Here is a 14,070-nt window from a genome sequence, read left to right as displayed (position 1 = left end):
TTTGAGCTTATCCAAGGTTTTGAAAATGACGGCTACCGAAATTCCACATAACTCCCAAACTTAAAATTGAAATTCAATGGTTAAAAATAAATTTTTTTTCGTAAGTCCATATAATTTTGTCCTCTACATCAGTTTTTTTCTTCCAAAATCAATCATTTTAAATCTCTTTGATTAAAATAAATAAATAAAAATTACGTTTATCTTCAACCTTTGGATTCTCTATCCACTTGAAACCGGAGAACAAATAAGAACTTTTGGGAAGTTTTGAAGAAATTTTGGTTTAGAGGATTTTTCAATAATGGGTTAAGTTGAGATGGAACAGTGGATTGAAGATGAGTTAAAAGACAGTATACAAAGAGGCTGAAGAGCATGAGAGGGATGATTTAAGTTTAACCCTCCACGTTTTGCTGAATATTTGAGATACACGCCTGTATTTTCTAACTGAGAACATATATCCAATCTCATTTTCCACCTCTTTCAGGAAACCATTGACTTTTTTTTTACACCAAAATTTTATCACCTACTACTTTACCAAAAATCATGTCTTGTTACTGAGGTTTGAAGGTTTTAGGAGAGGAGGGTCAAATTTCTTTTGAGTTGAAGTAGATAAAATCTTTAGGTAGATGAGTAGGATAATTTTTTATTTTTATTTTTATTATCCAAATTATGTTGGAAGAGAGTTAAAAAAAGACTAATGATTAAGCCACGCGTGAAAACAAACGCGGTCTATACATGGCTGACGTGGCAAGGGCACGGAATGATTGATCTTTTCCTTGTGTATCCCGAAGAAAAAGATCTATAATTCTGTACTCTTGCCACGCCAGCTATGTATGTTTAAGCACGTCACTTTATCACAACTCTTCAAAAAAAAAAATGAAAAAGGAGATGGGGGATCTCAGTTCACTTTTTAACCTGGTCATTTTTATTCTCTTTGCAAGGCTTTGATATTATTTATTGCTAATGATTTTCCAAAAAAATTCACTCAGGTCTGTACTCAGCTGATGTGGCAAGGTCACAGATCCATTGATCATTTTCCTTGTGTATCCCGAAGAAAAAGATCTATGATTCTATGCCTTGCCACATCAGCTGCATATGGACCGAGTGAAAATTCTCAAGTCAGAAAAGCATGATATGATATGATATAGGTGTCTTGTCATTTCTAGGGCCTCCAGACTTTAGCAACTGTTGGGACAAAAACCAGTTGTGAATTAAACCAAACATATGAGATCAAAGGGTGTTTACAGTATCTTCATGTTTTGTAATGTTGACTAAATAAAGGAAACAAACCTCAACAAAGGAATCTGAAAAGATTCAGGCACATGCCTTGGATGTATACATCCGATTGTCATCGAAAATGTTTTTACTTTATAGGAAGCAAAGCAAATGGAAATTGCACGAAAGATCAGATCAGATGAAGTTCATTCGGTTAGGAATTACAATTCCTGCCCTCTTCAGAACTTCGCTAGAAGCTTGCTTTGCCAGTGAAATCACTTCTGCCTGTTCAGTAACAATTTAAAATGAGGTGAATCCAAAGCCATAAAATTTTCTTTTTTGCACCATTTGACCAAAAATCAATGGAGAGAGAAATTTTACAACTTTGAGATATTGACAAATTAATTAACCAGATGAAATAAGATATCTCAGTGTACCTCATTTACAGTCAAGATCATCTTATCCTTCATAATCCATCGACCATTGCACATGACAGAATCAATGTTTTCAGTTCGCATGCAATACACAAGGCTTGAAATGCTGCAAACAACAAACAATGATAAGAACCACTCCCATCAAGTAAATTCTTGCGACTAACAGCTGAGATAGATTTACTTCTTTACCAGTTTTTACCTTAGAATCCATGCATTAGCAGATTATTTTTCATTAACCAATTTATTCACATTAATTCAATCTATTACTTATTTTGTTTACTTTTACTACAAATGTTTACCGATTTTGTAACTTAGTATGAAAGTATCCACGGGAGGAAAGACCTGAGTTTCTAATTGCATATAAAAGATAGAAAACTGTAACAAGGTACATATCTACAAGGAGGGTAATAGGCAGCTTGGCAGCAATTCCGTAACAAAAGACGAGATCAATATTTTCACCAATAATAAATACATAAATAGAAACCATATCCAACATGAGATCTCTTCCATGGATGGGGTCATACCAGTCATGTATTGGAACCATGGACCAAGAGAAAGGATTGACAATGATCATATCAGCCTACCAAAGAGAAATCCAAGCATCCATCAGTTAAAATTGTTGTTAAACAATATAATACACTTTAATGGAAGCAGTAGGGACTTGCAAGAGATAAACAGAGCATATTAACATAGCTCAAGTTGGTTACTAGCTAGTAAAACGACATTAGCAAGCTAATTAATATGATATAAATGTTAAATAGTACTAGAAATAAATCTATTAGGTATCCAAGAATTACACATGAGGTATCATCTTGGATATTTACAAACAGAAAAGAAGAGTATATTATATGATCATCATCATAAAAAGCTTATACAAAAAATTTCGGCTTGGCTGATGATCATGAAATATATGGAGAAAAGAATGTTGAGGCATTAAGCTACCTTTTTCCCAACCTCAAGCGAACCTATTTCATTATCCCATAATACCGATTTTGCACCATTCACTGTCGCCATTTTCAGAACTGTTTCAGCAGGCAAAGCTGTGGGATCAGTTGTTCCCTTGGAAAATGCTTCCCGACCTTTGTTAATTAGAGAAGCCAGATACATCTCATCCACTGTATACAGACAATTAAGTATCTTCACTTCAAAAATTAAAAATAGGCTGCCTAAATATAAGAGAAATGCAGAGATAAAGAGGGGGGCAAAGAAAAAGGGACAAGAAATAAGATTAAAAAGAAAACTGATGATAAGAACATAGCACCAGTGGCTATGCTTCCCGACCTTGAATATATGTAACAAAAAACTAAAAACAAAATAGTAGATATTATTAAGGAAAATGAAAACTAAGGCCTTCAGGACTGATGTCGGGATAATTCAAATAATTACACAAAAACTGGTGGAACTAGGGAAATGTAAATCACGCAAGAAATTATACGCCATTGACTTCTCATCTAGAATAAGCGTATAGCTGAAAAACTCCTTAAGGACCTCTAAACTGGCCTTATAAAAAGTTTATTGTATTTTCATGTTCAGGGCCTCCCTAAAATTCAGTTTAAAGAAAGTACAAGCTTTTATAAAAATGACATAGAACATTTATAAGAAACATGTACATGCCAATGCAGGACACTCCAATGAGCTTTAAAGATGAAAAACTCATTCTAGATGGTCCACGAAGAACAATCCTCCAATTAATTCTATGAACTTATTTTTAACAAGTGGTCATTCTATGTAAATAAAATTTTAAGCAACTTAGTAGCTTATGTGGAGGTAAACCAAATAAATGTGTTCACGAAGAAAAGGTGACCAAACCAAGATCCAGGAACAAACCAATGCTCATCCTATTATTCGATGGTGCCCCATCTGTACCCAAGGAGACACAAAGCCCAGCATCAAGCATCTCCTTTATAGGTGCAAATCCAAGCATTCGCATTGCAGCAGCAGGACAATGAGAAACTTTCACCCCTGCCCTTGAAAGAAAACCAATCTTTCAACAAACAAGCTATCAGTTACTCAATTATCATCTGTATAAGCAAGTAAAACTATGGGCAATGTTTTCATCAAATAAAATAAAAAATTGGAATTCAACAGCACAATTACCTCAGTATCATTGACCCAAACAGAATGAGCTGCCAACAAGTTGCTTTGTAGGAGCTCTATTTTCTCCAAGTACGTAACTGTTCCATGATCAACTTTTCGAGTATCCATCACAAGTTGATTCTCATAAGGTATCTCTGCTACATGCTAAGTAAAAATGAAAGACTAAACAATGAGAACCAGCAGTCAATCAAATTGGCATCAATCCAGGTGGTACAAACAAATTCATTTTGATAGGTATAATAAATTCAAGGTTCTAACACTGAATGCCATCCAATTGAGCTAGAGAGACAAATCCAATATAAGGTTCAATAATGGAGGCATACTTTTTTCACAATTAATAACGTCACTACATTGTGAGGCCGCTCATTGTGTGGACACTTAGAAAGAAACATCACTGTAAAGCTTCGATTAGGTACACGAGCTAAGCACTGTGAACACTTAGAAAACAAGGGAGATGGAAATTTAGTGATAAAAAATGTTCTAGAAAGATTGGCCATCAAAATTCCATATGTTTTCTCAACTCCTCACTGCTAATATGATGTTTATATGTAAGATAGGAAGTTCCAAATTCTTCCAAGTACCCTCCTGGGTGGTAGTTCAATCGCTTTACAACAGTTTGATTGTGTTATTTCATTAGAGCAGCAATTTGGGCCCTAAAGGACATCGGAAATTCCTACTGAAATCTGTGAATAAGAGAAAACCCACATTTTTTAACTACTTATGCATGTGTGGGTCAAAGATTGTACAACACCAACACTAGTATCAGGCATTGCAAGTATATTTCTACCATATGATAACATTAGCTATTTTCCTGTAACAATTTCCTTATTTTTTCGGAAAAATAATTTAAAAAGCATGTTGTACCAAATTTTACTGCCAACCGACTGTAGATAATTGGGATAAAGCTTTAATGATGATGATAAATATTATTGTAAAAATATCACAAATAACTTATAAAAATACATAAATGTTAGAAGTCTAATTACATCCGGTAAGAAGTATATACTAAAAGATAAAATCAGCTTAAAGAAATAAAAATGAAAACACAAGCCATTAAAAGGTTTGTTGAACAGATCTTGTTTGTCCATTCAATTGAACTTAAAATCATGCTTTTAGTTAAATTCAAATGTCTCCAAAAAGTTTGCATGTCAGCAACTCTCCAACAAAAAACTACTGATTTAACTTAGCTCCTTCTTCACTTTGGCCAGGGTAAGAAAGAATCTGGATATTGAAAAAATTATTTTTTTAATCTTGAGAAGTAACAAAATTTCTTTAAAACTAACTGATAATAAAGAAAAAAAAGAAGAGAAATAAGTGCAAATAGAAGAAACAACCATGGCCTAAATACATAAAAAGAAAAATGCTCTTGAATTTTACCATGTGGATGCCTGTTTTTAGTTCTTTAGCAGCGTCTCTAGTTTCAAATAGTAACCGATCAGTTGCATTCATAATTTGCCTTATTCCAAACCATATTTTGATGCGTCCATCTGCCGTATCATGATGCTTGTCGTAAAGTTTCTTTTGCGACTGTGCCCTTGATTAAATACCTTTGGTCATACAATGAAGAATAGAAAATAGCTGTTGCAGAAAATGCTGATATAAAAAACAAGACACAATAATTGCTAAATGAATACAAGCCAAAGCAGAGGAAAGAAATGAATGAGCGTACAAACCAACTAACAAATTGACATAAACTACACTTTGAACTATATTTTTTTCACCAACTGCAGAAACAGCACAGCCTACATATGCTGCCTAAACAGAAAATTACAACCCTACTGATGCTATTATAACGGAAGAGCAATTGTAGAACACGTTAAACAAAATAAAGTCCATATGATCATACAAGAAGTGTCCCTAGATGTGCTCCTAGATAGAATGGAATGGCAGAACAGGCTTCAAATACCCGACCCCAACTTTGTTCGATAAGAGAGATCATAATGATGATGATTGGAAGTTTTGCAGCGTTTCAATAAGCTCCACAATGCACCACTGACATGCCCCTCAGCCTTACACTCTCACCATATAACTGATGCACAACATATCACAGGTGCATGCACATGAAAGTGAGGCCCATTACCATTGTGCCCTAATACATTGTTGCTTATAATACCAGTATCATGTTATTGGAGCACATTAGTAAAAAAAAAAAAAGGGAATAACTCATTAACACCAACTGACCCACAATGTTGCAGCCCAAATCATATCAACACCATCAAAGCCTTAAGTCAAATTTTGTGGTATTGGTTAGAGCCCAATTCAAAATCACATACGTACATAGCTTGATACCCGCAACAAATGTAGCAACCAAAAATCAATTTGTTTGAGCCCTCTTAACTGTATGTTGCGTAATCCCACTACCCACACAAATAAAACATCTCTCCTGCAGATTCAGGGAGTTGGGAACAACCAAATTATGAATCAGCCCTTCATGCTTTTATATTCAAGCAAGCATCAGATTTCTCAACAGTTAACTAGAGAACATCATCCAAACCTTGATCAATAAAAAAAAACAGATTGATGATTTTAAGAAAAAAACTCTTCATACGAATTAAATACAAACAACAGAGTTCTCCAAGCATTCAAAATATAAATAGATATAAGTGTATATTAGACCTGAATACAATAATCAGTTGTGTGAACACCCCAGTTTGTTGGTAAACCCTGACCAGAATCCATGGTTGACTGCGTTAAACATGCACGTAACCCCAATAACTCCACTGCTCTTGCCATCCCAGAGACATGTTGCCCACCCGCTTCCGCAAAGCACGTAACCTTATTAAATATATAACAAACATATAAAAATTGCACCCCAAATATTTGAAGAAAGATCGAAATTCATAAGACCAACTTAGAATAACTAATTAGAGTGATTTACCAAATCATACGCTGAAAATTGAAAAATCACCAAAATGGCACATTGTTCATTTCAATTCAGAAATCAGAAAATTACCCTTTTGGGAACTAAAATACTTTGGTTAAAGTGGGTAAAAGGTTCACTGTTTTATGACACAGAACTTTTTTTAAACTATTTTACTGACCTGTTTTATAGAATAGGACAACTTTTTTACCGTTTTGGTAAAATATTTTAATTCCCAAAACGGTAATTTTCCATTTTAAGAATTAAAATGAACTGTGTGTCGTTGTGGTAAATTTTCAATTTTATTTCACAGTTTTGGTAATTTGCTCAAATTTTAATCTCCAGAAGAACGTTGATTCCGTGAAAGAAACTTGCATTTAAATTGGCACCATTAAACATAAAATTCCAACAAAGCGTCTTTGCTAAACTACATTTTGTGATAGAATTTCGAAATCGAAAAACATGGATAAAACTTACACCAGAGCGTATGAGTTCAATCCCACAAAGTAGAGTAGAAATATAGGAATCCTCCTCAGTCATATTCGATTCGTAAGGCCAGATGCGTTCGTGTAACCAAGTCATCAAATCGACATCATCAGCTATACCTCTCCCAAGCTGTTGAGATGTATGAACATGTGTGTTGATGAATCCTGCTCTAAAGTTCACGTACATCGTTACAAAAACTAGGGTTTCAAACAACAAAAGAACGAATAAAAAAAAAAGATGAGACTTGCAGAGACAATTGGGATCGAGTAGATGACCTGGAAGCAAAATTCGGCCATTGAGATCAAGAATTTCGTTTGCGTGAGAAGCGAATTGGTCGAGTATTTGGGAGGATTGACCGATCTCCATGATCTTATCTCCATCGATGAAGATGGCCCCATTTCGAAAGACTCGGTTTTGGGGATCCATAGTTACGATCAGAGCGTTGTGAAGTAGAGTGAGTTTTCTGATCTTTGCTTCCATCGACACAGCAGTGCTGCTGGAATCACGAATCCCCGCTATTTTTTGGGACTTTTGTCCACGAATATCCGCGCGTTTTTGTTTTTTTTTTTTTTGGCACTCGTTCGTGGTTCAGACGGTTGGGTGTACAAGTAATATGGGTGAGTTAGAACTTAGAAGGACCCCTATATGTTTTGGTGAATATTTGAGTTAGCCCCCTGTTATTTCAAACTGATGACATACCCCTTGACCTCTGTCTTCTTTCTCTAATATGCAAATGAAACTGAACTAAATGCCCTCATATTTAATCATTAACAAAAGAATAATGATTTCTTGGCCCCCTACTTCACAAACTGTAGATCATTTACCTCAGGATACACATAATCATAAATCATTTTCTTGTGAATCCTGTGGTAAATGATCTACGGTCTTGTGATGAGGCGGAGGGGAGAGGAGTGGAGGGGTAGATTATCACTACTCTTAACAAAAACCCTGACTTTCTTTCTTTCTGAAAAGTATAAGGTTGAAGACGATGGATTGAAGAGATTAAAAATAATTTATTATAGAGGTTGAAGAACTTGAAAATAATTGATTTTGAAATATTCTTGCACATCTCTTGTTGTATAAGTGAAAAGCAAAGGCACACGATGATACTTTTTTTTTTTTTTTGACAAGATGGTTATTTTTTAAGGTGACCATGAACTATTGAACCTCTTTATTCTGAGAGCGGATCCTCTGTATTTCATTTCTCGTGTAGTTCTTTGTAACTCTTGTTCTATGATCCAAAGAACATCATAATAGAGAAAAATTGTTAAGTATTTTCAAAATAAAATAAGTATTTTGTGAATTTTTGGTTCGTTTTTCCTTAAGTTAGATTTGAAGGTTTTTTATGTATATAAGGTTTAGTCCCACATCACTCACAAGTAAAAAAGTGGTGTACCTTATGCATAGTTAGTTGTATTTGTGTCACACATTTAGGCTTTGATCCAGTGCTTTGAGGTGGTGCACGCGCACGTGCGACGTGCGAAAGGGCGATTGGGCGTTTAGGGCGCACTTTGCACTTCGCACGTACGGGCAAGGAGCTGGGGAGCCTTAATGTTTTCGAGATACGAAACCATCCAACGATTGTGGTTGATCCGTCACGTGTGATGGATCGGGTACGATCAAATTAGTATCCGATCGGATACGATGGATTGAAATAATACCGGATCGTTCCTGATCGGATACTAACTTGATCGAAATAATACCGGATCGAGAACGATCCGAAGCGTTGGATTAAGGTAGTACCTGATTAGAAACAATCAGATGAGTTGATTCATGATTGTATCTAATCAGAATCGATCAGGTGTGTTAATTCCTATTTGGTATCTGATTAGGAACGATCGGATCCGTTACATCAAATGGCAACTGATCGGACGCGATCAGAGCCACTAGATCAAACAGATTCAACTAAAATGTATTAATTAAAGGACATGAGACACATACCTTCGATAAGGTGCAATCTAGATCGTTAGATCTCAGATAAGGCACAATCTAACGGCTATTAGACCAAGAGACATTAAATCATGACTCTTGGTCAACAGACACAGAAATGACTATAAATAGCCAACTAGAATTCAGATTTCTTTATTGAAAAATTCTGTATTCTCCTCTCTCTAAGCTTAAGATCAAGGCATCATCAGTTTGTTATTTTTTCGAGTGTTCTAGGCTAAATCAGATAGTGCATAATCTGGTTTAGTATATTGAGTGTAAGACTTCTTTGTATCCTGAAGGCATTTGTTCGTCGATCCCTTGTGTACTTTGGTTCAACCAGTAGGGGAGAATATTTGTCTAAAAGAGATCGAATCTTTTCGAACCTAGAAGTTAATTTTCTTCCTCCATCGTATATTATCCAACAAAAATAACAAAATTGTCCTCTTATACTCATGGTTTATATCGAATTTCAAAGAAAAAATATATATATATATATATATATATATATATGGCACGGGTTCAAACGACACACATTGCAACACACATTGCGACAACGTATTTGTCTTATATGGGCAAAAATGTTTGAAATGGGCTAATTTTTTGTGAGGATGATCTCTATGGTGAGGAGATCATCTTTGCCAAAAATCAGCTCATTATGAAATTTCTAGCCCCATGTTTTAAGGTTGAAAAATTTTAGACCGTCCAATTTTTGTAAATCAATTTTGATGGGGTTAGAAGTTTTGGAATGGGATGATTTTTTGCCAGGATGATCCCCTCATCACAGAGATCATCCTCACAAAAAATCAGCCCATTCCAAACATTTTTGCCCATATAAGACAAATACGTTGTCGCAATGTGTGTCGCAATGTGTGTCGTTTGAACCCCACCCTACATATATATATATATGGGAAATGTTCAGCACCCTAAGTTTTACCACACACTTTAACAAATGTTTTTTGTCCTACATGGGTTAGAAGTTTTGGAATGAGCTGATTTTTGGTGAGGATGATCTCTATGATTAGAAGATCCTCCTCCTCAAAAATCAGCCCATTCCGAAATGTTTAGCCCCATGTTTACACGTTGAAAAATCGTGGACCGTCCATTTTTTGTAAATCAATTTTGATGGGGTTAGAAGTTTTGGAATGAGCTGATTTTTGGTGAGGATGATCTCCTCACCATAGAGATCATCCTCACCAAAAATCAGCCCATTCCGAAACTTCTAACCCATGTAAGACAAAACGCGTTTGTTAAAGTGTGTGGTAAAACTAAGGGTGGCGAACGGGACCCTATATATATATATATATATATGTAGGGTGGGGTTCAAACGACACACATTGCGACACACATTGCGACAACGTATTTGTCTTATATGGGCAAAAATGTTTGGAATGGGCTGATTTTTTGTGAGGATGATCTCTGTGGTGAGGAGATCATCCTTGCCAAAAATCAGTTCATTATGAAACTTCTAGACCGTTCAATTTTTGTTGAAAAATTATAGACCGTCCAATTTTTGTAAATCAATTTTGATGGGGTTACAAGTTTTTGAATGGGATGATTTTTTGCCAGGATGATCCCCTCATCACAGAGATCATCCTCACAAAAAATCAGCCCATTCCAAACATTTTTGCCCATATAAGACAAAACACGTTGTCTATATGTGTGTCGCAATGTGTGTTGCAGGAACCCGACTCATATATATATATATATATATATGGGTCAGGTTCAAAGGACAACCATTTCTACACACATATAGACAACGTGTTTTGTCTTATATGGGTAAAAATGTTTGGAATGGACTGATTTTTTGTGAGGATGATCTCTGTGATGAGGAGATCATCCTGGCCAAAAATCAGCTCATTATGAAACTTCTAGACCGTCCAATTTTTGTTGAAAAATTATAGACCGTCCAATTTTTGTAAATCAATTTTGATGGGGTTATAAGTTTATGAATGGGATGATTTTTTGCCAGGATGATCCCCTCATCACAGAGATCATCCTCACAAAAAATCAGTCCATTCCAAACATTTTTGCCCATATAAGACAAAACACGTTGTCTATATGTGTAGAAATGGTTGTCCTTTGAACCTGACCCTATATATATATATATGGGTCGGGTTCCTGCAACACACATTGCACACACATATAAACAATGTGTTTGTCTTATATGGGCAAAAATGTTTGGAATGGGCTGATTTTTTGTGAGGATGATCTCTGTGATGAGAGGATCATCCTGGCAAAAAATCATCAAATTCCAAAACTTGTAACCCCATCAAAATTGATTTACAAAAATTGGACGGTCTATAATTTTTCAACAAAAATTGGACGGTCTAGAAGTTTCATAATGAGCTGATTTTTGGCAAGGATGATCTCCTCACCACAGAGATCATCCTCACAAAAAATCAGCCCATTCCAAACATTTTTGCCCATATAAGACAAAACACGTTGTCTATATGTGTGTTGAAATAGTTGTCGTTTGAACCTGATCCATATATATATATGGGAAATGTTCAGCACCCTAAGTTTTACCACACACTTTAACAATGTTTTTTGTCCTACGTGGGTTAGAAGTTTTGGAATGGGCTGATTTTTGGTGAGGATGATCTCTATGATTAGAAGATCATCCTCCCCAAAAATCAGCCCATTCCGAAATGTTTAGCCCCATGTTTACACGTTGAAAAATTGTGGACCGTCCATTTTTTGTAAACCATTTTTGATGGGGTTAGAAGTTTTGGAATGAACTGATTTTTGGTGAGGATGATCTCCTCACCATAGAGATCATCCTCACCAAAAATCAGCCCATTCCAAAACTTCTAACCCATGTAAGACAAAACACGTTTGTTAAAGTGTGTGGTAAAGTTTAGGGTGCTGAACGGGACCCTATATATATATATATATATATATATATATATACACCCTAAGTTTTACCACACACTTTAACAAACGTTTTTTGTCTTACATGGGTTAGAAGTTTTGGAATGGCCTGATTTTTGGTGAGGATGATCTCTATGATTAGAAGATCATCCTCCCCAAAAATCAGCCCATTCTGAAATGTTTAGCCCCATGTTTACAAGTTGAAAAATCGTGGACCGTCCATTTTTTGTAAACCATTTTTGATGGGGTTAGAAGTTTTGGAATGAGCTGATTTTTGGTGAGGATGATCTCCTCACCATAGAGATCATTCTCACCAAAAATCAGCTCATTCCGAAACTTCTAACCCATGTAGGACAAAACGTGTTTGTTAAAGTGTGTGGTAAAACTTAGGGTGACGATATATATATATATTTATATGGTCCCGTTCGTCACCCTAAGTTTTACCACACACTTTAACAAAGGTTAGAAGTTTTGGAATGGGCTGATTTTTGGTGAGGATGATCTCTATGATTAGAAGATCATCCTCCCCAAAAATATGCCCATTCCGAAATGTTTAGCCCCATGTTTACAAGTTGAAAAATCGTGGACCGTCCATTTTTTGTAAATCATTTTTGATGGGGTTAGAAGTTTTGGAATGAGCTGATTTTTGGTGAGGATGATCTCCTCACCATAGAAGTTTCGGAATGGGCTGATTTTTGGTGAGGATGATCTCCTCACCATAGAGATCATCCTCACCAAAAATCAGCCCATTCCGAAACTTCTAACCCATGTAAGACAAAACGCGTTTGTTAAAGTGTGTGGTAAAACTTAGGGTGCCGAACGGGACCCTCTATATATATATATATATATATATTGTTCTAATCAAGTGTTGAAAATGAACAGTCATTGAACTCCAAAATTTAAACGGTTAGATGTAATCATCTTGATGATGTGGCACACCCTCACTTGTTAATAATAGCTACAAAGAGCTCGCACTAATTTCTTATAGTGTCGTGGTAAGATTTTGCCTTTATAAAATAATAAAATATGATTTTTGAGAGATGAATTGCGGGATGAAAGGATTTTGTATCTTTTGAAGATAAAATTATTTGTGGGGCCATTAATCCAAGCATAAAGTATGTAATCATGTAAGCAAATCAAGTTGTTTGTGAAAAGTTTTCTAAACTTCTACTTATGCGTTGCCTCATATGGACTAGTCTGCCTTTGATGTCTCAAGTTGATAACAATTGCTGTGAGTCATACTTTTTATAATGCATTCGGTCATACAAAAGCCTTCCCTTTTCTTATATGTATATATATTTTTTGGTATAATGATTTTCTGATTCCCTCTAACTTACTTTCTTGACGTGACAATGCATAGAACCATAGATTTTTTTCCTCGGATATACAACTACACCTAATTATGAGGATGTGCAATTGTGTATCCCTAGGAAATATATCATTTTATGCACTGCCACGCCAAGAGAGTATAGGGGGAGTGTCAGAGGGGTGTCGGTTATTAAGACTCTTTATCCCTTTCAATGAAGTCCATCATCATCACATAATCTCCTTATCTAAAGTGCAATTGCTGGTGTGTTATCTCTATATTAAATATTTTGCATGTTATGAAGTAAGCACGATGGCGGATAACTATTAGGATAACCATGCCTGATTTCAACGTTTAATCCAGCAAAGGAGGAACATTTTTGGATCAATGGGCCCCATGACTTGTGGGCCATTGACTCATGAATAATTATCAAATACACATAAAGTTAGAGAGATTCTATTTATTGGTACACCAACTCTTACAACACACTAATCTTTTTGAAATTAAATGGTTGTTTCCACTTCACATATAGTTTGGTGTGTTTTAAGTAAAAGATTGAAGTGTTAATCGAATTTATCTGAAATTAAATGGTAACAATCACCACTATGTCCGATTCTTTCTTTGTAGCTCCAACAAGAGGTTTGCCTAAAGTTCATGAATTAATGGATCCAACAATTATAATATAAGATTTTTGCGAGGGGTGACATCAACCTTTTGAAATCATGCCAAATTCTGTCTCTTATCCTTGCTATACCTGCCACGGCTAATAAAAACACAACTGGATGATGGTCCCCTTCTTTCCATTGAATCCGGACATTTTTAATATTTGTTCTTTCTTTTGCAAAGGTCAATTGCAGCCGATATGTGAAAGATAC

General features: G+C 35.5%; 1 protein-coding gene across 1 annotated transcript; it reads right to left on the bottom strand.

Moving 5' to 3' along the window:
- Positions 1-1,185: 1,185 nt before the first annotated feature.
- Positions 1,186-7,676, bottom strand: LOC147400820 (uncharacterized). Its single transcript, XM_086441846.1, has 10 exons — positions 7,365-7,676; positions 7,081-7,253; positions 6,360-6,518; positions 5,121-5,270; positions 3,744-3,887; positions 3,474-3,630; positions 2,589-2,761; positions 2,171-2,226; positions 1,650-1,752; positions 1,186-1,497 (listed from the first exon to the last, which is right to left on the bottom strand). Exons 1-10 carry the CDS (start codon positions 7,567-7,569, stop codon positions 1,408-1,410), a joined length of 1,410 nt encoding a protein of 469 aa, XP_086297972.1. The 5' UTR covers positions 7,570-7,676; the 3' UTR covers positions 1,186-1,407.
- Positions 7,677-14,070: the final 6,394 nt, after the last annotated feature.

Source organism: Akebia trifoliata, chromosome 5, assembly GCF_017979445.1.
Source record: "Akebia trifoliata isolate Shusen 1 chromosome 5, ASM1797944v1, whole genome shotgun sequence".
NCBI classification, from domain to species: Eukaryota; Viridiplantae; Streptophyta; class Magnoliopsida; order Ranunculales; family Lardizabalaceae; genus Akebia; species Akebia trifoliata.
The sequence above is the reverse complement of the archived record's forward strand: the minus strand, read 5'-3'. Positions and strand labels throughout refer to the sequence as shown.

Coding starts and splice junctions, on each gene's coding strand:
- LOC147400820 (XM_086441846.1), bottom strand. CDS start 7,569: ATGGAAGCAAAGATCAGAAAACTCACTCTACTTCACAACGCTCTGATC. Junction 7,254..7,364: donor TGGCCGAATTTTGCTTCCAG/GTCATCTACTCG, acceptor ACTTTAGAGCAG/GATTCATCAACACACATGTT. Junction 5,271..6,359: donor CAACTGATTATTGTATTCAG/GTCTAATATACA, acceptor TCAAGGGCACAG/TCGCAAAAGAAACTTTACGA.